At 35.1% G+C, this 20,450-nt stretch overlaps 2 protein-coding genes across 2 annotated transcripts in view; one reads left to right on the forward strand and one right to left on the reverse strand.

The window, feature by feature from the left end:
* LOC110441814 (transmembrane 9 superfamily member 4-like) overlaps positions 1 to 8,701 on the reverse strand; it is a 25,214-nt gene extending 16,513 nt beyond the window's left edge. The window contains exons 1-7 of the mRNA XM_021485071.1: positions 8,520 to 8,701; positions 3,202 to 3,324; positions 2,471 to 2,573; positions 2,105 to 2,148; positions 1,651 to 1,760; positions 1,025 to 1,127; positions 619 to 671 (exon numbers count right to left, since the gene is read on the reverse strand). Of these exons, the coding sequence (XP_021340746.1) occupies positions 619 to 671; positions 1,025 to 1,127; positions 1,651 to 1,760; positions 2,105 to 2,148; positions 2,471 to 2,573; positions 3,202 to 3,324; positions 8,520 to 8,531 (548 nt within the window). The 5' untranslated portion in view covers positions 8,532 to 8,701. The remainder of the gene's footprint in view (positions 1 to 618; positions 672 to 1,024; positions 1,128 to 1,650; positions 1,761 to 2,104; positions 2,149 to 2,470; positions 2,574 to 3,201; positions 3,325 to 8,519) is intronic.
* Positions 8,702 to 8,930: 229 nt separating this feature from the next.
* LOC110441818 (40S ribosomal protein S20) lies at positions 8,931 to 15,614 on the forward strand. Its single transcript, XM_021485084.1, has 4 exons — positions 8,931 to 9,039; positions 11,566 to 11,659; positions 12,921 to 13,120; positions 15,476 to 15,614. The coding sequence occupies exons 1-4, from the start codon at positions 9,037 to 9,039 to the stop codon at positions 15,530 to 15,532; spliced, it is 354 nt and encodes a 117-aa protein (XP_021340759.1). The 5' UTR covers positions 8,931 to 9,036; the 3' UTR covers positions 15,533 to 15,614.
* The last annotated feature ends 4,836 nt before the right edge of the window (positions 15,615 to 20,450 follow it).

A 20,450-nucleotide genomic window follows, 5' to 3' on the forward strand; every position in this document is an offset into this window, starting at 1 on the left:
TACTATCAAACTGCTACCTAATACTGATAATGCTAACCCAAATTGAATTACTTCCAATGGAAATTAAACAAATGTTGGTCCAAAATGTGATTTCCCTATATAAACTATAGTAAAGTTTACCCCCTCCCCAGGGGGAAACGTGAGACCCCAGGGTCAAGAAATTCACAATTTTAGTAAAGCACCTTAAGACCCTTCTATCTATAAAGATTTTTGATTCTACTATATCTGGATCTTGAGAAGAAGATTTTTGAAATTTTAGTCAATTTTACCCTTTTTGGCCCCACCCCTCAGGCCCCTGGGGGCTGGGGACCATATAATTCACAATTTTAGTTGAACTTTGGCGATGGAAGGTTTCTGCAAAATTTCATTGAAATTGGTTCAGGGTTTATGGAGAAGAAGTTGAAAATGTAAATTGTTTACGGACGCACGACGACGGACAAAAGGCGATCGCAATAGGTCACTTGAGACTTTGTCTCAGGTGACCTAAAAAGCTAGTGTATACTAAACATAGGAAATAACACCTTCCAATTTTTCTACAAGGTTTGAGGGCAATCAATTCTTAATTTTGTATTCAACTATTCAACATGTATAACAAAAAAGTACTATTTAAAAGCTTACCCTTCTTCTTTGTGATATTTCAAAATAAGCTTCAAGTGATTATTGAGGTAGGCCTGGAAAACAAAAGGATCAAAATCACAAATGTTTGAGTTGACTTTAAGTTTTCAAGCACTGTCAAGCAGTAGTCATCTGATGTTTGTAATTATTTTACCTTTGTTTTAACAAAGAATTTAACAATATATTATCAACTTCCTACAAAGGATTTGTATAAAGTTTACAAAGCTTTCAATGTGATTTATCTTTAGTCCTGATTTAATAGGATAAAACATAATTTCTCTGTTGAAAGCACAAAAGTGGCTCAGTTTTTAAGTTATATTTCCTATCAGGCTTGGATTCTACAACTGAACCTATCTAGAGCAAATATGTACTTGTAAAAGCCGCAGTGGCATACGGACTAGGAACATACCACATTTTCTTTGAGGAATCCCAGCTTATAACCATGTTCATATTGGGGCTCCCCAGTCTCCAGCATCTCAAATTTGGTAGCACATGGCAGGTTGTCTACAATCCTAAAATTCACCAAATGGGTCAGATAATGTAGCAGGCATTGCAACTGAACATACACATAATAGCAAGACAAACCCTTCAACATAGAATATCTTAAGTTTTTTTGAAAGCTCCTGCAAAGTTTATAATCAAAGTCAATTCTTAAAACTTCAATTAGACAGACTACAACAATAACTGTTATTCCATATTCGTATGATTTAGACACCCTTTTCTAGACTATTGATTTAAATGCATACTTTCAATTGCGATTTTTGTCATTGATCAATAAAATGGGAGACAACTCAGAAATAAATGTATAGGTTTTAGGTTTGAAACCCACATTCTAACAAATGTATTCTATATTTATTCATATTTGTTTTAATTTCACAAATTGCTTTCCATATGCAGAGTCTAACATATCTTACAAAAAAAAGAAAGAAAATACATTCATTAGAAATTGTTGCTCACAATTTTACATAAAATTAGAAATCTTGCGAAATATCATGAATAAGAACACTTGCAATGTATCAAATCTTTTAAACTCACAAGTGGACATAGTAGGCATGTCTGATCCTCTCCACAAGTTTCTTTGATTCTTCACGCTTCAACTTGACAGAGCATAGCTGAGTACAATCCTTATTGTTTGCCATTTGAACCTAGTAACCAATCAAATATCATATCACAGAATGACTTTAAAATACACACAACATATACTGCAAGCTTTGTAAAATCTAGTATTGTATTATAGAAATTTTCAAAAAATGTTTCTATCAGCAATACTTCATAATATCATTTATATAAAATAAACTCTATTCAACATGATTTTAAAAATGTAAAGGATTCTATAGAGAATAATGAATATACAAATCATATGAGAATCATTTTGGTAAGGCATTAATTATGAACAGTTATAACACTGCAGCTGCACTTTTATTGATGGAACATTTCACTTGCCCATAAAAAGAATACAGTAGTGAACTTATCATGATGCCAGCCTTACCACATATGGAGTGTTGACAATCCTGTCCCCTCTCAGTACCTCGCCTAAAAACAAAAGCCAGAAATAGTAGTGATCCCATGATAAAGAAATATATTTTGAAATACAAAACACCATTTTCATAACCTACCTACTAAGTCTGAAGTCTATACATGAAACAGTGAGTGGCAAACATATTCTCTTGAAACCTATAATTCTGCGCCTTAGCTAGATTGAAAGGCAAATGGTCAAAGGAGGTTATGGTAGCATTATTTAGCTAAACAACACAGTGCCTTCTCACAAGGATTATAGACACAGACAGTGGCCCAAATATGTTTCAGAAACTATTGAACAGCAAGATTTACAAGGTATACACTCTGGTATAATCACCTAGATTTTCTATCTTGTACTCAACACCCTCTTTTGGCTTGCAGAAGGGCAGGGAGTAGTATTCATATGGCAGCTGTGTCTTCACACTGGTCATCTTGACGGCCTTTAACAGAGTAAAACAAACCAATTCAAATTTTGACGGTTTCAAAATTCCTTATTACATATTCTATATATTGTAATATGATTATATTGTGATTTTTTTGATTTTTTTTTATTAAATTCAGAACTGATGCTTTATCAAGAACTTTGATATCTCTGTAAATTTTGAAAAAATAAATTCCGTAAAAATCAAGACAGAAGTAAAAAATACTACATACAATGTTTAATAAATGATTTGATTAACAATACATTTAGATTTTTTTACTTGTGTCTCAATGTTCAAGCATTGAACAATACCCTACATTTAATAAATTTATTTATTAAATAGATCATTTAAATTCCATTTCATGCAGTGAACTTTTCTACATCAATTGTTTAGTTTAATGTAACAACTGCAGTGTACTATGACTTTTTAATGATGACATTTGGTTTGGTTATGATGTCATAATTATGACAACAGTCCAGACAGACATACAGGTAGACATCCATATTGAAATACTTACCATGGAAAACTTTATTTTCAAACAACATGGATATGCAAAATTGATTAAGTTAGGCAATAAAAAAAAGATGTTAAACATGAATGAAATTTCTATTTCATCAATGGTTTGATTGTGCCAAGGATATACTACCTTGACCTCCACCAATTCAGAGTAGGCAAATTCCACCGGAGCCACACCAGGGACATAGAAACCACGACAAATCCCCACAGCCAGCAGCAACAACAGTGCAGATTTACACAAGTGTTTCATTTTCTGAAATGGAAAAAATATATTCTCCACTTTTTACAAAAGATTCCACTCTGGCATTGATCTCCATTCCCTACTCATCCATAGAATTCATTGTGCGGTTTAAAGCAAATAATGACTTACAAGTATAGCAGAATAATGGAAAGCTATCTAAACTTATGGAAAGGATTATGTTCAGTAAAATGTACATGTACAGTATACATGTGAAACAAACACTGCCTTATATAGTATACATACACATATATTTACTTTGAAATGAATACAGACTCATCATATATATATTCATTACATCCTTTTTAGACACATATATTTACTTTGAAATGAATACAGACTCATCATATATATATTCATTACATCCTTTTTAGCATTTTAAGCTGATAAAACATAATTATAATTTACATTTTACATTTGTACAATTTACCGACTTTTAACACAGTCCGGGATGCAGAGCAGACATGCATATGTATGTTCGTCAAATTCAAAGGTTTTCATCAGGAGCAGCTCCTACCTGAATGGACCTTTTAGTGGGAACTGTTTTATCTCAACCTGTATTGCAACATTTAATGTTGTGCTCTGTTCAGTTGTGTATTGATTCATAAATAAAATTATCAAGTTTACGTAGCTATGACAATCAAAATCTGAATTGCCCGTCATGAAGGATATTTCGTTTTTTGATACCAGTAAATGATGTTTTCTGTGCATTTTACTACCTGTGGTTTCTCAAATTCATAAGTAGCAGATCTAGAGTACAGTGGTGTACGGTGGTCATGGGTTTGGTTTGGTTTAGTATTGTTTAACGTCCCATCAACAGCTATGGTCATTTAAGGGTGGCCTCCTCTGTGTGCAAGATGCATGTGTGCAGTGTATGCGTGTGTTATGGGAGGCTCCAATAAGTTCATGTCTGTCTTGTGATAGTGCCGCACGGAACTGATGCCGACTTTATAGTGCTACCTCACTGAAACATACTGCCGAAGACACCCAGCAGGACACCCCACCCAGTCACATTATAATGACAACAGGCGAACCAGTTGTCCAACTCCTAAATTGCTGAGCGCTAAGCAGGAGTAGAAACTATCATTTTTACAGACTCTGGTATGTCTCGACCAGGTGACAGAACCCATTAAAACCTTCCTCACAGGGGCGAACGCTCGGCTAAAGGCCAAAAGTGGTCATGGGTGATATTTGTGTATAATGAAAAACCCCTGTAATATTGCATGTATCAATATAAAAAAAAAATCAGCACAAAAATTGGACTGTTTTTACAAGTCCCAAAACTGGGGAAAACACTTCTTGAAAAACATTTCATTCTTCTAAAAAAAAAAAGAAATGTAGCTTATAAATATTTATATATCTGTTTTAATGTATGTGTGTTGTGCAGAATAAATCCACTAACTATGTTTATCTGAGACATGCCCTTTATCTTTAAATTTGCTATTTAATTTGTGTCTTTAAATAAGTTTTATCAAGGGGTTGAACGTTTCGATGACCATACCATTATTTAGGAAGCTGATTGAACGTAAAGACAAGTACACATAGACAGCTGGCTTTCAATGTAATGTTAACGTAAAATGTTATTTTTGGATCTATCTCATCTGGCGTGTTAGCCCAAGTTTCCTCTGGCTCTAACACCAATGCTCAGGTTCTTGAATATGGGATTACACCCACTAGATATCGCAGAACCCGAGCACCTGTGCTCAAAACTCTCCGATACCAAACTGTCTCGGAGAATTGCACGTTTTCATAGGAAACAGGTTGTTTCGCCCTAAATCCCGTTCGCGCTAAGGGTTGTTTCGCCCTAAATCCTGTTCGCCCTAAATATTTTTTTTAAATTTATATGCTTATAAAATTATTATAATTAATATTCAAATGTATCAACTAAACTTATTGGTGACTTTCTCCATTGGTGTGAGGTATATTTCATGTAGATTATGTGAGAACGGAGTCAGCTTTTCACAGCTGCCGTTTGTCACACTCGCTTAAAAATAAGGCAAACACATATTTTCTATGAAATTGATTTTAAGATATGGAAGACTATGAAGACTTAATTTGTGACTAAAAACTACTGAAAATGAAGGAAAATACCATACAATACAATTTCACCCTAATATTTTTGTTTTAGGGCGAAACAACCTAGGACGAACGGGATTTAGGGCGAAACAACCCGGAACCTTTTCATATAGGAATTTAAAGACATAAAACATCTATTCCAAAAGAAACTCTGCATGTCTTACTGGGATCATATTGAAGATAAAATAAATCCCAATAGTCCAAATACTAAAAACAAATACTCTGGTACGAAATGATTCTGGTCTTAAATTTAAGCCAAACGATCCGATCACTGTGGCATTTCCCCACTAAAGCAAGAAGGCAAATTTAAATTAGTACATGTACAAAAATCCTTTTGGCAAAGCACAAGTGCTCAACGCACAGTTTCAATCTGTTTTTACTCTACCTGAAACCCTCAATGATTGCCAGCTTACTCTCAGGTGTAACATGCCTCTTGACCATCAATTTCCAATCATGCCTATTATTGAGATCCATGAAAATGGTTTACTAAAACTTCTCAAAGGTTTAAATATGCATAAGGCTGCAGGACATGATGACATAAAACCAAAGGTACTGAAAGAACTTGCTGACGAAGTAGCCCCCATTCTATCACTAGTTTTTAGCAAGTCCTTGGCTACAGGTCTAGTCCCCATTGATTGGAAATTGGCAAATATATCCCCCATTTATAAAAAAAAAAAAACTGAAATTTAATCCAGAAAATTATAGACCAATTTCACTGACATGCATTTGCAGTAAAGACTAAAGTAATGGAGCACATCGTCGTTTCTAACATCATGATGCATGCTGATACAAACAACATCTTGTATCCTTTCCAACATGGCTTTCGCAAATTTCGAGCATGCGAAAGTCAGTTGATCGAATTCATCGATGACATATCCAGAAGCCTTGACGAAGGAAGCCAAACTGATATTCTCATCATGGACTTCGCCAAGGCTTTCGACAAAGTCAGCCATTCCCTAATCATCCACAAACTAAAGTACTATGGTGTAAAAGGAAAGGTAGTAAACTGGATTGAGAATTTCCTTCTTGGCAGAAAGCAATCTGCAGTTGTGGAGGGGGAAATGTCTGACTTCGTCAACGTCTGGTGTGCCCCAAGGTTCCGTCCTCGGACCAAGTTTATTTCTTTATTTCATTAACGACATCCCTGTGGGCCTTAGTCTCGTTCAACCAGACGCTTGATCACTTGTATTTCAAGAGTCTGGTCAAACACAGGACTTGAAAATTACCATCACCAGAGGAAAGTGTTTTTACTTTCATCCATAAGACTTTGATGTCACAAAACGAAAGCACTGGGCTTGACCAGACTCTCTGTTCGGCGTAGCCTGCGCAAGCAACAAGAGTCTGGTTGAACGAAACTATGTGGGCCTAAACGCTACCATCTGCTTGTTCGCAGACGACACTATCGCTTATCTAGTTGTCAAGTCTAACAGTGATGCTAAATCTCTACAGCAAGACAAACTGGCGCTCTGGGAAAAGACATGGAAGATGGCCTTCCACCCGAGCAAGTGTAATGTGTTGTCTATGAACAAAGGGAAAAACACCATTATCCATAATTACATCCTCCATGGGCATACGCTAGAACACGTAGACCAAGCAAAATACCTGGGTGTTACAATCCAATCTAACTTAAAATGGGACTCCCACATAAATAACCAACAAAGCAAATTTCACACTTGGCTTCCTCTGTCGAAACTTAACAAGAGTACAGCGGGGCTGAACAAAATACGCCCATCGAATGCCATATAGTGTTATATACTTTCTTACATTGAAATAAGATCTGCATCATTCTAAGACTGGTTAGCTGATATGCTATAAATAATGTAGGAGAAAATCTTCAGACAAAAAATCAAATACTGAAATGAACAAAAGGCAATATTTTTTTTTAAAAATCGTTGAATCAAAATTCTTTTAAGGGAGACACAACTTCATATCATGATTATAAAGTATATCAAGTTTCAAAGAGATCCGTTGAAAAATGTAGGAGGAGAATTCCGGACAAAAATCAAATACTGAAATAAACAAAGGGCAATAACATTCGGAAAAAATGTCGAATTAAAATTCTTTTAAGAGAGACACAACTTCATATCATGATTATTATGTATACCAAGTTTCAAAGAGATCGGTCGAAAAATGTAGGAGGATATCTCCGGACAAAATTCAAATACTGAAATGAGCAAAGGGCAATAACTTTTGGAAAAATTGTCTAATCAAAATTCTTTTACGGGAGACACAACTTCATATCATGATTATAATGTATATCAAGTTTCAAATAGATCAGTCAAAAAAATTAGGGGGAGATTGCCGGACAAACAAAGTTAACGCCGGACGGACTGACAACGCCATACCATAATACTACCGTCAAATTTGACAGTCATATAAAAATAGGTTCAACATCAGTTAAGGCACAGGCATACAAATCATTAGTCTGTCCATCCCTAGAGTATGTCTGTCCTGTTTGGGACCCATACACCCAGGATAACATCAATAAGATTGAAATGATATAAAGCAGGTTTGCTCGTAACGTACTAAACAAAACCGTCCATAGTCATAGAACATGTCTCTGATATGCTGAACCATCTTAAATGGCGATCCCTTGCCGACAGACGCAGAGACAATATAGCCTATGTATGATGTTCACAATTGTGAACAATTGGGTAGCTAATTAGTAAACACACTAGACTTATACCAGCAACCAGGCAATCAAGGCATGCCCATCACCAATCCTTCCAAATACTGAAGCCCAAAAAAACACTCTGGCGTGTCACAAATGTTTTCTATCTGTCATACATTTCTTAAAACGATCAACGCAATATGCAGTGACTTGTACATTTAATCCCTAAAAATATATGTACAAACCAAACGGTTACCCGACAACACAGCCCGGCGCTATGCATCACTAACGATATCAACTCTGACAGTGACATGCATCAGACATGTCTGTCACTCTGTGGCAGAAAATCTCAATTCTTATAAACCTGTGAAAAGCTAAATTATACATAAATATTCCCAATGCATAATTTTGAAACTAAGTAAATTATTTTACAATCCAAATCTTTCTGTTTATAGATGAAAAAGTGAAAATTGACATGGCAATGCGAAAAACTCGGTCATATACTGCTTCGATGAGGTCTTACCGTAGCCGCCATCTTGATACAAACGTGGAAGTTCTGCCGGCGAGATCGAAATATATCAAATGCTTCTAGAGCAATATTTATAATAGTCTATGTTTTTAAAATATATAAGACAAATTATCGGAATTGAATTTATGTCTTAGGCATATTTAAGAAACTCGTAAAAGCTTATGTTTCGGTGCTGAACACACCGGAAATCATTGTTTAGGAATAGTCTATCTCAAAGGGGTGCAATACAAATATAAGATTGATATTTATGTCTTTCTAGTTGGTTTCGTTATCAAAGTTATTATTTTTTAAATAAATTAAAGTTAATGAAAAATATTTAAACACAGCTAATAAAGAAAGTAATTTCAAAGGAAAATTTTAAAAAGAAAATATTCCTGGTATCCCTTCCAAAATGTTACAACATATGCTCCAAAAGATATCCGGTCTCTTTCTCACCGAAACGTGAAACAAGACATTTGCTCACCGCTGTTCAGAGCTGTAAAATCTTAAATTCTCTGATTACGTCGGCAAAATGGTATATATTTTAATAACATCTTAAAAGCCTTTAAACTAAGTGTTCATTTAAGCGTTAGATAATATGCTAAAAGATTTGTTAAAACCGTAGATGATTAGATAAAATATAAACCACGTGGTTAAATTGAACACAGGGGTTCGTTACAAATGTCTGAATACATATATGCTGTACTGACATGGGTCACAGCAAATGTTTATGTGTGCTGTGACCCATTGCATATGTGTATTTCAGACATTTGTAACGAACCCCTGTGGATTGAGGCATTGGTGGTCAGGAACAAATAGCTTATTATTTTCTGTACCGGTAGCTATTTGCCATGACCCCATTTGCACGAATATTAATTAATTCCTGACTAAATTAATATATGTTCAATTTTAAATTAACTATTGCCTTGGAATTTTGTTTAAACTTTTTCTCGTGGACCACGCATAGCCCAATTGGATAATGGGCATGCAACTACTATTAATATTGATATTGTTTTAGGCTTTCAGCGATGATCTTGTTATAGGCTTTCAGTCGCTGGGTAGTGGGTACGTTATATCCCAATATGGGATATAACGTACCCACCGACTGAAAGCCTAAAACGATATGAATAGTAGTTGCGTGCCCCTGTGATTGGAACGAACCCGTGTGAAATGCCTGAAATATACATTTGCTATACACTACTGATATGAGTATGTTTATATGTGCCGTGACCCATATCAGTGAGTATAGCATATGTGTATTAGGCATGGGTAAGAAACTCCAGTGTGTGGACCGTTGAAACATATGGAAAAAACATTTGCTCAACCCTGTATATATGAGTAACAATAACCTTGCACTTCGGTAATGGTTACTGTTTACATTAACAATTTTATTACTGAAATGAGGAATAAGTGAAATGAAAACACATTTTTTTTTAAAAACATTGATAGGAACTAGAAAAGAGAACAATTGTTTCAACATAATCCAATTATTAATCGGCAAGGACCAGCCTTGGACAAAACTTTTTCTGGCTTCGAGTAGTTCATATATACGGAACAATCCACCTGGGAGTGTAGTAACGGCATCAAACATAAAACACTCTTGGGAATAGACTAGATAATCATTGGGCTATACCATCTTCGCTAGCCAAGTGTTTGCTTCGTATACACTCCACTTATACCCTTGGCGGATATAGCCAAAGGTTCGGTAAACACGGCTATATCCACCAAGGGTAAGTGGAGTGTATACGAAGCAAACACTTGGCTAGCGAAGATGGGCTTTACAGGAACTTCAGTATAATAATAAATATGAAATCCATCAATTATAATATGTGGTAACATATGAACATTATAACTTTGTAATTCAATATATATACATTTTATTGGGAGTCTGGTGTCGAGTATCAGAAATGAACTTATCTTAAATAATACAATTGTGCTCAAACTTTTGTTCCAGATTCTTGTGTGCCATCAATTCTGATTGTTTTCCACTAAGCGTTGGTTAAAAAAGGGCATCAATAATTCCATTGCATAACTTTTGTAAAAGGACTAACTATCTCCTCTATTGCTTGTAGTGTGTTATATATAGAACACAGTGGGAGGGGGGCTCACCAGCTGTTACATTTGCATTGAATGTTCCCAAGGACTATAAACTAGTAAATGTCACCAGTCAATAGTCAATGGAGAACAATGTGATACGGCTAGTCATTTTGACAAAAAATAGATAACATTTCGTGTACAAATTTACTTCATTGTATTATCCATTAGATTTTGTTCAACGAATATAACTTTGTTTTGGAATTCATTGCATTATATAACTCGCCCAGTCCAGACTAAATGCTCTATGATTTTTGGATTTGTTCCAAAAACCAATTTCTGCAAGGTACCAACTTGTTATTAGATACAAAACTCCATGAAAAAGTACCATTTTATTTCAAAGATGGTGATCATGGCCAGCTACATGCATCAAAAGTGTGCACCTCTAGTTTACGCACCAAATAATCGTATCCTAAATTAGTCTATCTCTCATACTGATGATATGATTTATAGAATACAAAATAGTAAAAAAAAACATCACATCTGTATTACTTTACACTAGCTATTCCATTCCATAATAGATGCTATATGATACGATAATGCTGTCAAACTTACAAAATTAAATATATATGACGCGAGTTACCTCCCATAGTCCGTTCTACTGTATATGGTTTTCACTCAGTGGTAAATATTTTCGTTGCAGCACTGAGCAACTCTAATGCCATGTTTTTAATTGTTCCCACATGGTGCGTGCACACCACACATTGCACAACTATGTGATCCCATGATGGGACCTGTGGGGAAAATGTTAATTTACAAAATACAGTTCACTGTGACTCGTGGCTTTTTCAAAGTTTAATCTGAACTTTGAATCAACAACTTTTCATAGCGAAAGCAAAAGAAAATAGTTCAAATGATGTATGAAATTCACATGCACAGAAACTTGGTTTATTAACTGAAAATAGTTATCTTTTTAACCCTTTGATGCATACTTCCAACATTTATGAAATGCTATTTTTACTTCCAGTCTCTTAAAGATTCTAAAGCACCTGCTGACGAAGCCCCAATCCACAGGATCAGAATTACACTGACCAGCAGAAATGTGAAGAGCTTGGAAAAAGGTGATCAGCTTGCTTGTACTGTAATGATATATTAAGAATACTGATGCATATCTTATCCAGACCAGCAATACGATATTAAATATATATGTTAACTTGGTATTGTAATACATTGCACCTTAAATTCTTTTATATGGACGAGTTAACAACCTTTGTGGCGAGGAAAAAAAATATGCTGCTATCTTAGAAGCATTTGTGTTTTAGTATTTTGTCGCAACGTCCCCTATAGTAATGGCAGTGATGTGACTGATAATGTACCAGGTCAATTCAGAAATTTGTTGCTGTAAATGACATTGGTTTTCAACAATGTATGTCTATTGTAATTATTTTTGATTATAATTGAAAAATTGATCAGTTTGCCCTTTTTAATTCCGATTATCGATTGCAAAATAAATAATTGATATAATCAGTTTATCATTGAAGTCAAAGTATTTAAATGTCTTCTATGTAAAATATGCCTTGAAAGTTACATATCATTATGATTTATACTATATGACTGATGATCATGAAAATGCATAACAGTTGCTTGATATCCATTCATTATAACTCTGTCTATTGATGTAACAGTAGTGTTTTCGCCTTCTTTGGGTATTCAGTCCCAAAAAATTATAAACAGACTGCAATCGATCATCGATCGGTCAACTACTTCCCGATTACAAACCGGTTTTCGATTATGATTTAAAACCAATTGCCCATCACTAGAATGTACATATATTGTGATGCTTATCGTATGGTGGCCCTATTATTTGAGATTCATATTGTGTCATGAAAAAATGCTATGTTACAACCCTACAGCTTGCACCCAATTACTGCAGCTGGCACAAAATGCAGAACCGTTTTTTCACATATTGCCAAACAAGAGCACTAACAAGAACATGTCATCGATTAGAGAAAAGGAACAAAATTGCATCAAAAGAGGATTTATATTCTAGTGTTGGGTTTCTGACGTAATCAGCTACAAGTATTTTCATCCAAATATATTAATATTGATAACTTGGAAAATTTTGTTTGCTTCTGATTGTTAACATCTTAGAAATCTACTTATCATGTGACACATTGTTTTAAAAAAAAAAACAAGCAAGAGATATAGCTGTATGCATATAGAAATTTTTGTTCCTATACAATTCATGCATAAACTATACAGATTGTGAAATGTATACAGATACCTTGCTTATTTCATCATAGCTGAGCTTGCTGAATAATAAACATGTTCCAGCACAAACCTGACCAATATTATATTGGTGATTAATCTATTGTGTTCCAGTTTGTGCTGACCTTATTAAGGGAGCCAAGGACAAACAGCTCAAGGTCAAGGGGCCAGTCCGTATGCCCACCAAGATCTTGCGAATCACCACCAGAAAGACCCCTTGTGGTGAAGGTTCCAAGACCTGGGATCGCTTCCAGATGCGTATCCACAAACGTCTGATTGATCTTCACAGTCCATCGGAGATTGTCAAGCAGATTGTATCCTTGACTTGTTACAAATCTAGAAAAAAAGTTAAGATTTTGGGAGAAAGTTGGTTCAACTGAAGTCTCAATTGCAGCAATGTTTTCATTTAAATTAACCCTTAGGCTGCTACGCACGGCATATGTCGTTTTGAAAAGTCGGGCCGTCAGTGCTACGCACGGCATATGTCGTTTCTCGGTCTGTAGGTTTTGATCGGTAGCAAGGAAGTGTGAAGTCGGATTGTTGCTATACCAAACCCGAACATGTATAGTAGAAGGCTTCTGATTGGTTGTTTTGTCATTACTTTTGATATTCACGGTAGTGTACGCTAGTAATAACCAAAGGTGTGAGAGAGAATTTCAAATCGGAAAAAAACATCATAAAAATGGCGGACGTGTAGATTGAAGCGATGAATATGATGGTAAACATTTATTCTCCATCATCACCTACGATGATAATAAAGGTTTTGAAGGGTTTGACATGGTTGATGTGGAAATACTTCGGTGTAACATAATATGTAACTTTCCAATAAACAGCTTTGTGCCCTACGCAAACAGGAAAATCGGCGGACCGAGGCGCACATGTCGTCTTCAGGTTGACATTGATACGTTTCGAGCCGATTTATTTAATCATTAACTAGACCGTAGCTAAGATATATCTATATATATGCCGACTGTGACAGTAAATGTATTGAATGGCGACCTGAAACCTGTAGAAAATCACATGCAATTCTTTACGAAATACCTGACCTTTTTACCTGAGAATCTCCGTGTAAATATACAGCGTCTTATGTCAAAAATGAAGTTTATAATCTCTGTTATCATTTGCCAATCACATTTGTGGACAAAAATAATTTTAAAATGATCTTTCTCTTGCTTAAATCCCATTAATTAAAAGTTTCACATTTTCTTACCTTTATTACCACCTGTACAGGTAAATACTGAAGCAACTTTAGAATTGAAAACGTTGATATAAACTAGAGACAGCAACGAACAATTTTCATACAACTTTTTTTCACATGTAACAAAAAAATATCCAAGCTATGCACATTTGAAAAATCAAGTAAATTAACCCTTAGGCTGCTACATTGATTTCTATGTAAAGGGACGCCACTGCTGAATTAATTATTGAAATTTAAATTAATTTACTTGATTTTTCAAATGTGCATAAATTGGAAAATATTTGTTATGTGTGAAAAAAAGTTGTCTGAAAATTGTTCGTTGTTGTCTCTAGTTTATATGAACATTTTCAATTCTAAAGTTGCTTCAGTATTTACCTGTACAGGTGGTTATAAAGGTAAGAAAATGTGAAACTTTTAATGAATCTGATTTAAGCAAGAGGAAGATAATTTTAAAATTATTTTCGTCCGCAAATGTGATTGGCAAATGATAACAGAGAATTTAACTTCATTTTTGACATAAGACGCTGTATATTCACACGGAGATTCTCGGGTAAAAAGGTCAGGTATTTCGTCAAGAATTGCATGTGATTTGCTACAGGTTTCAGGTCGCCATTCAATACATTTACTGTCACAGTCGGCATATAGATGATTAAATCACCGATAAAAAGTTTGAAGAAATAAATCGGCTCAAAACGTATCAATGTCAAATGTTCAATTCGGCCTCACCTGCAGACGACATGTGCGCCTCGGTCTGCCGATATTTTCCTGTTTGTGTAGGGCACAAATCCATTTATTGGAAAGTTACATATATGTTACACCGAAGTATTTCCACATCAACCATGTCAAACCCTTCAAAACCTTTATTATCATCGTAGGTGACGATGGAGAATAAATGTTTACCATCATATTCATCGCTTCAATCTACACGCCCGCCATTTTTATGATGTTTTTTTCTATTTGAAATTCTCTCGCACACCTTTGGTTATTACTAGGGTACACTGCCGTGAATATCAAAAGTAATGACAAAACAACCAATCAGAAGCCTTCTACTATACACGTTAGGGTTTGGTATAGCAACAACCGGACTTCACACTTCCTGGCTACCGATCAAAACCTACAGACCGAGAAACGACATATGTCATGCGTAGCAGCCTAAGGGTTAATTTAAATTTCAATAATTAATTCAGCAGTGGTGTCCCTTTACATAGAAATCAATGTAGCAGCCTAAGGGTTAAGAGAGAGATGATGAAATTTACTGTATCACGGTTTCACTTTGACTTTAGTCATTAGTTCCATGTCCTTTACAATCGCATGCAGACCGGGGGGTACCAGTGATAGCTATGCCATTTCAAAAACGGGGCTTTAGATAGGATTAGTATATAAAAAGGAATTTGAGAGCAATTCAGAAAAAGAATTAATGGGATTACTGTGACACTGGAAATATGTTATTATTCTTAACCATTGATTTCAGACCTCCATCAGTATCGAGCCAGGTGTTGAGGTGGAAGTGACCATTGCTGACGCATAGATGTTATATATACACAGACAACTATGGCTATTAAAAACGGACATTAAAAAACAATAAAAAATGGTCTAAATGTAAAACAAAATCTTGTTGGGTGTTTGCTTGGTAATTACAGTGTAGAGAAAAGTTCTATATTTAAATACTAAATAAACACATCAGGATTAGCTGTACTTTCAGATCACCATCCTGGGGTGAATATTTATATGTAGCAGACTGGGCTTGGTGATGCTGGAGACCAGGTAGCTCAGTTTAGAGTTCGGAGGGTTCGAACCCCGGTCTAGCTGTGTAATTTTCCTCAACTGTTACACATCGCTAGGTACCCTAGGTAAAAGGAAATATGCAAACTGAACTAGATTTATCTGCTTTCTATCAAAATGTCTGTTGCCATCGGCCCTTTAGATTGTCTGTTACTTCAAATTAAAATGTACTTTATTTCCAAATTAGGGCCCTTCCGAGCATCACACTCTGCAATCATAATTGAAATAGTTGTTAAAACAAAACATACAAAAATTCCATGTATTGTATTAATAAATGTGTAAAAGATAGACATCTGGTCGATAAAGATACTCTACAGAGTAAACATCAATTCCACCATTGTTGGAAATAATGAGGAAAGGTCCGTTATATGAAATTAGTCTAGACAACATTTCTCAAACCAGGAAAGACGGTAAAACTGCAAAAAGCACAAAGGGACGATGCAAAAGGTGTAAAATAAATACTTCCTTGAGCTGTAATGCAGAGCAGCTGTGCATCCATCACGAGAGACATACAAAAGAGTAGTCGGAACATATTTTAGCATACATATTAAGATTTAGGACTGCGAAAGAGTGAACACATTGCAGACGATGCAAAAGATATAAATTACAATAAATTGCCTCCTTGTGCTGTAATGCAAAGCATTAAAATCACAAGTAGCAGAAATAATTGCAGTATTTTCATTATTTACATGTAATAACCAGATGTATTTCAAGGTTAAATAATTATCACAATATTGTGAGATAATTACAAATATTTTTTTTAGCTCACCTGGCCGGAAGGACCAAGTGAGATTATGCCTTCTTCTTAATAACCAAAAGGTCTAATTGATGATATTTGGCCAGAAGCATGTTGGATTGAATGACCTTCACCCATATTCAAGGTCACAGGGGTCAAATATGTTAAAATCTTCAAACAACTTCTTCAGAATATCCAAAAGGACCTTGATGATATTTTGCCAGTAGCATGCTGGATGAAGGGCTACCAAGCTTGTACAAATGAATGATCTTCAACCAAATTCAATGTCACAGGGGTCAAATATGTTGAAATCTTGAACCACTTCTGAATAACTAAAAGTCCTGGGTGATGATATTTGGCCAGAAGCATTCTGGGATGAAGGTCTACCAAGTTTGTTGGAATGCTTGATCATAAATAATATAAACTCTATTTGTCTTACCTTTTATTAGCTCACCTGGCCCGAAGATATTTGGCCAGAAGGATGTTGTCATGAAGGGCTACCAAGTTTTTTCAAATGAATGACCTTCATATATTCATGGGCACAGGGGTGAATTATCTTTAAAAACTTTCAAACAACTTCTTTTGAATAACCAAAACGTACAGGGTGATGATATTTGGCGTGAAGAGCTACCAAGTTTGTTCAAAGGAATGACCTTCACCCATATTCAATGTCACAGGGGTCGGATATGTTGAAATATTTAAACAACTTCTGAATAACCAAAGGTTCAGGGTGATGATATTTGGCCAAAAGCAGGCTGAAATAAAGGGCTACATGGTTTGTTTAAATGAATGACCTTCGCCTATATTCAAGTTTGTTCAATTGAATAACATTCACCCCTTTTAAAGGCCATTGGGGTCAAATAGGTTGAAATGTTGAAACGATTTCTTCTGAATTACCAGAATATCCAGGGTGATTGTTTGCTTATATGAATGACCTTCGCCTATATTCAAGATTACAGGGATCAATTGTCCTACAAAACATTTACATTATGTTAAACAACTTCTTCCAAATTACTAAAAGGTCTAGGGTGATGATATTTGGCCAGAAGCATGCTGGAATGTGGTGCTACTAAGTTTGTTCAGTGAATGACCTTCACCCATATTCAAGGTCACAGGGGTTAAATATGTCCCGGGTCCCTACGTGGGCGCCAATGTAATAAAGCGCATGATTAATTAAATATATAAATCACTGCCTCCGCATGGGATCGAACTCGGGACATTTGGCTTACTAGTCTTACGCTCAACCGATCGAGCTAAAGAGAATTTCTCTATAGCCGAGCGAAATATATTGCGGTTAGTATTTAACAGGGTAACAAAGACAAAACAGCACAATTTGAGCTCTTTTTATGAACTCCAAGAATAAACCTACAACATCTTGTGTGGAGTTTCTCGCATTTAATTGCTGCATATGTAAAAAAAAAAAAAAAAAAATCGTTTGTAATATGTTTCTGAAACGAGAAGTTAATAAGTTCACATCCATACAATATAACTGGTGTGGTAGTATGATCAAAGACAGGAAGTGAAGCTTTCACACAAGGATGGAGAAAAAACATACAACATAACTGGTGTGGTGGTATGATCAGAGACATGAAGTGAAGCTTTCACACAAGGATGGCGAGAAAACATACAACATAACTGGTGTGGTGGTATGATCAGAGACATGAAGTGAAGCTTTCACACAAGGATGGAGAGAAAACATACAACATGACTGGTGTGGTGGTATGATCAAAGACAGGAAGTGAAGCTTTCACACAAGGATGGAGAGAAAACATAAAACATAACTGGTGTGGTGGTATGATCAAAGACATGAAGTGAAGCTTTCACACAAGGATGGAGAGAAAACATACAACATAACTGGTGTGGTGGTATGATCAGAGACATGAAGTGAAGCTTTCACACAAGGATGGAGAGAAAACACATTTTTTTGTATCCCAAGTTTCCTCTTGCCCTTACAGGAAAAGAGACACGCTACATACAGATATATTTTTTAACAATAGTCCAGTTCAATCCCTTGCTACTCACAAACATCTAGGTGTTATTTTATCTGAAGATGGTAAATGGATTCACCATGTAAATTATATATATGAAAAAGCGTTTAAAAGGGTAAATATATTAAAATCACTTAAAACGAGTCTCAAGGAAAACTCTTTTAAAGATATATAAAACATATTTTGCCTTTATTGGATTATGCAGACGTCATATAGACGACAAAAACATAAATTAATATTAATGTTTAAGATATTTCATGGCATGCCCCCGCAACATCTGAAAGATATAGTGCAACCGTTTATATATCACAATGAAAATGAAAGATATCCATTAAGGACGACTAGATATTTCAACACTCTAATATGTAGAACAGTAAGCTATTATAGTAGCTATTTTCCAAGTACATTTAGGGAATTTAACTCATTCGCTCTTAATTTTGATTTATCCAATGTAAACTCTCTATCACAATTTAAAGCTCTACTCTTCAAAAATGATGAAACTGTCTCGGCTACAACAAAATCGTTTGCAAATGATGGCAGTCGAAATATAAATATAATTATGTGTCAACTTAGAAATGAAGCCAGCAATTTGAACTCTGACCTTTTTCTTGACCATTTAAAAGATTCTCCAATATGCACATGCAACCTTGGTAAGGAAACTGCGGTTTTTTATTTTTTTTATCTGTCCTCTATTTAACCATTCTCGATTGACACTTAGAAATCAGCTGATTAACCAAAATATAACCCATGACCATTTTAATATAAGCACATTACTTCATAGATGTCACGAATGTGATGAAGAAACCAATGCATTTGTACTACAATGTATATCAGAGTACATTATCAACACTAAAAGATTTGTTTAATCATAACTATACCTTGTACGGTGGGGACATGGAGACACACTATGTGAATTGTTTATATATGTTTGTTTGATGATTTTAATGACTGTACATATACCATACCGAAGTTGTAAGGAGAAGGCTTATAAAGGCTTTGCCTGATGCCCTATCCCTTTGCATATTTTTTACAATAAAATTTGTTGAAATGAAAAAAGACATGAAGTGAAGTTTTGACACAAGGATGGAGAGAAAACACATTTTGTTTGTAGCCCAAGTTTCCTCTGGCCCTAACACCAGACTTAGACATTTTGACATAGATGTCTGGTGTGGGACCTGAGCACACTGTTATATGAAAACGTGGAATTATCCGACACAGTGTCTTTGAGTGTAATACATGATTTGCGAATGCTGTACATACGCTAAATAACATTACAAACGTTTAAACATACACACATTTCTAATCATATAAGTTTGTTACCACAATATATAACGGTTTCAAATGTTTTGCGAAAGTCAACAAAATATGCAAAACCTCTACCATTCTTGTCATGACAGTATGAATCCAATATAATCTTAATAATAAACATATGATCAGATATTCTGCCATTTCGAGTAAAACCAATTTGACAACATGTATGATATTTATTTTTATCAAAAAAATATCTTGTCGTGCATTACGAATGCTATTGAAGTTTTTATTGCACTGGTAATAGATATTCCACGACACGAGGTAATAGATATTCCACGAGGTAATAAATATTCCACGATAGTTATTCGGATCGTTTATATCACCAGATCTGTGTATTAAAGCAATGGACCATTCAACACACGAACTAGGGTAACAGCCAAATAACAGACAAGCTTTTAACGTTGACAAAAGTGAGCCCTGACCATATGTAATCATATGATTAGATTCGTTATCCAATCTTGGAGATTTGTTGCCATTTAATTTAGATATTGATTTAGATATTTCCGATTCAGATATTAAACAATCACGTTCAACAAAAAACCTCCATGAAGTTGATTCCTAGTTCCTAGTTCCTTATTCCATTACTTATTCGATTCCCTGATTACTTATTCGATTCCCTGATTACTTAT

Source organism: Mizuhopecten yessoensis, unplaced genomic scaffold, assembly GCF_002113885.1.
Source record: "Mizuhopecten yessoensis strain PY_sf001 unplaced genomic scaffold, ASM211388v2 scaffold716139, whole genome shotgun sequence".
Taxonomy (NCBI): Eukaryota; Metazoa; Mollusca; class Bivalvia; order Pectinida; family Pectinidae; genus Mizuhopecten; species Mizuhopecten yessoensis.

Excerpts from the sequence above, each read along its gene's own strand:
- LOC110441818 (XM_021485084.1), top strand. Across the intron at positions 11,660-12,920 it reads TGTGAAGAGCTTGGAAAAAG|TTTGTGCTGACCTTATTAAG; the intron begins GTGATCAGCTTG and ends ATTGTGTTCCAG. Across the intron at positions 13,121-15,475 it reads CGGAGATTGTCAAGCAGATT|ACCTCCATCAGTATCGAGCC; the intron begins GTATCCTTGACT and ends CATTGATTTCAG.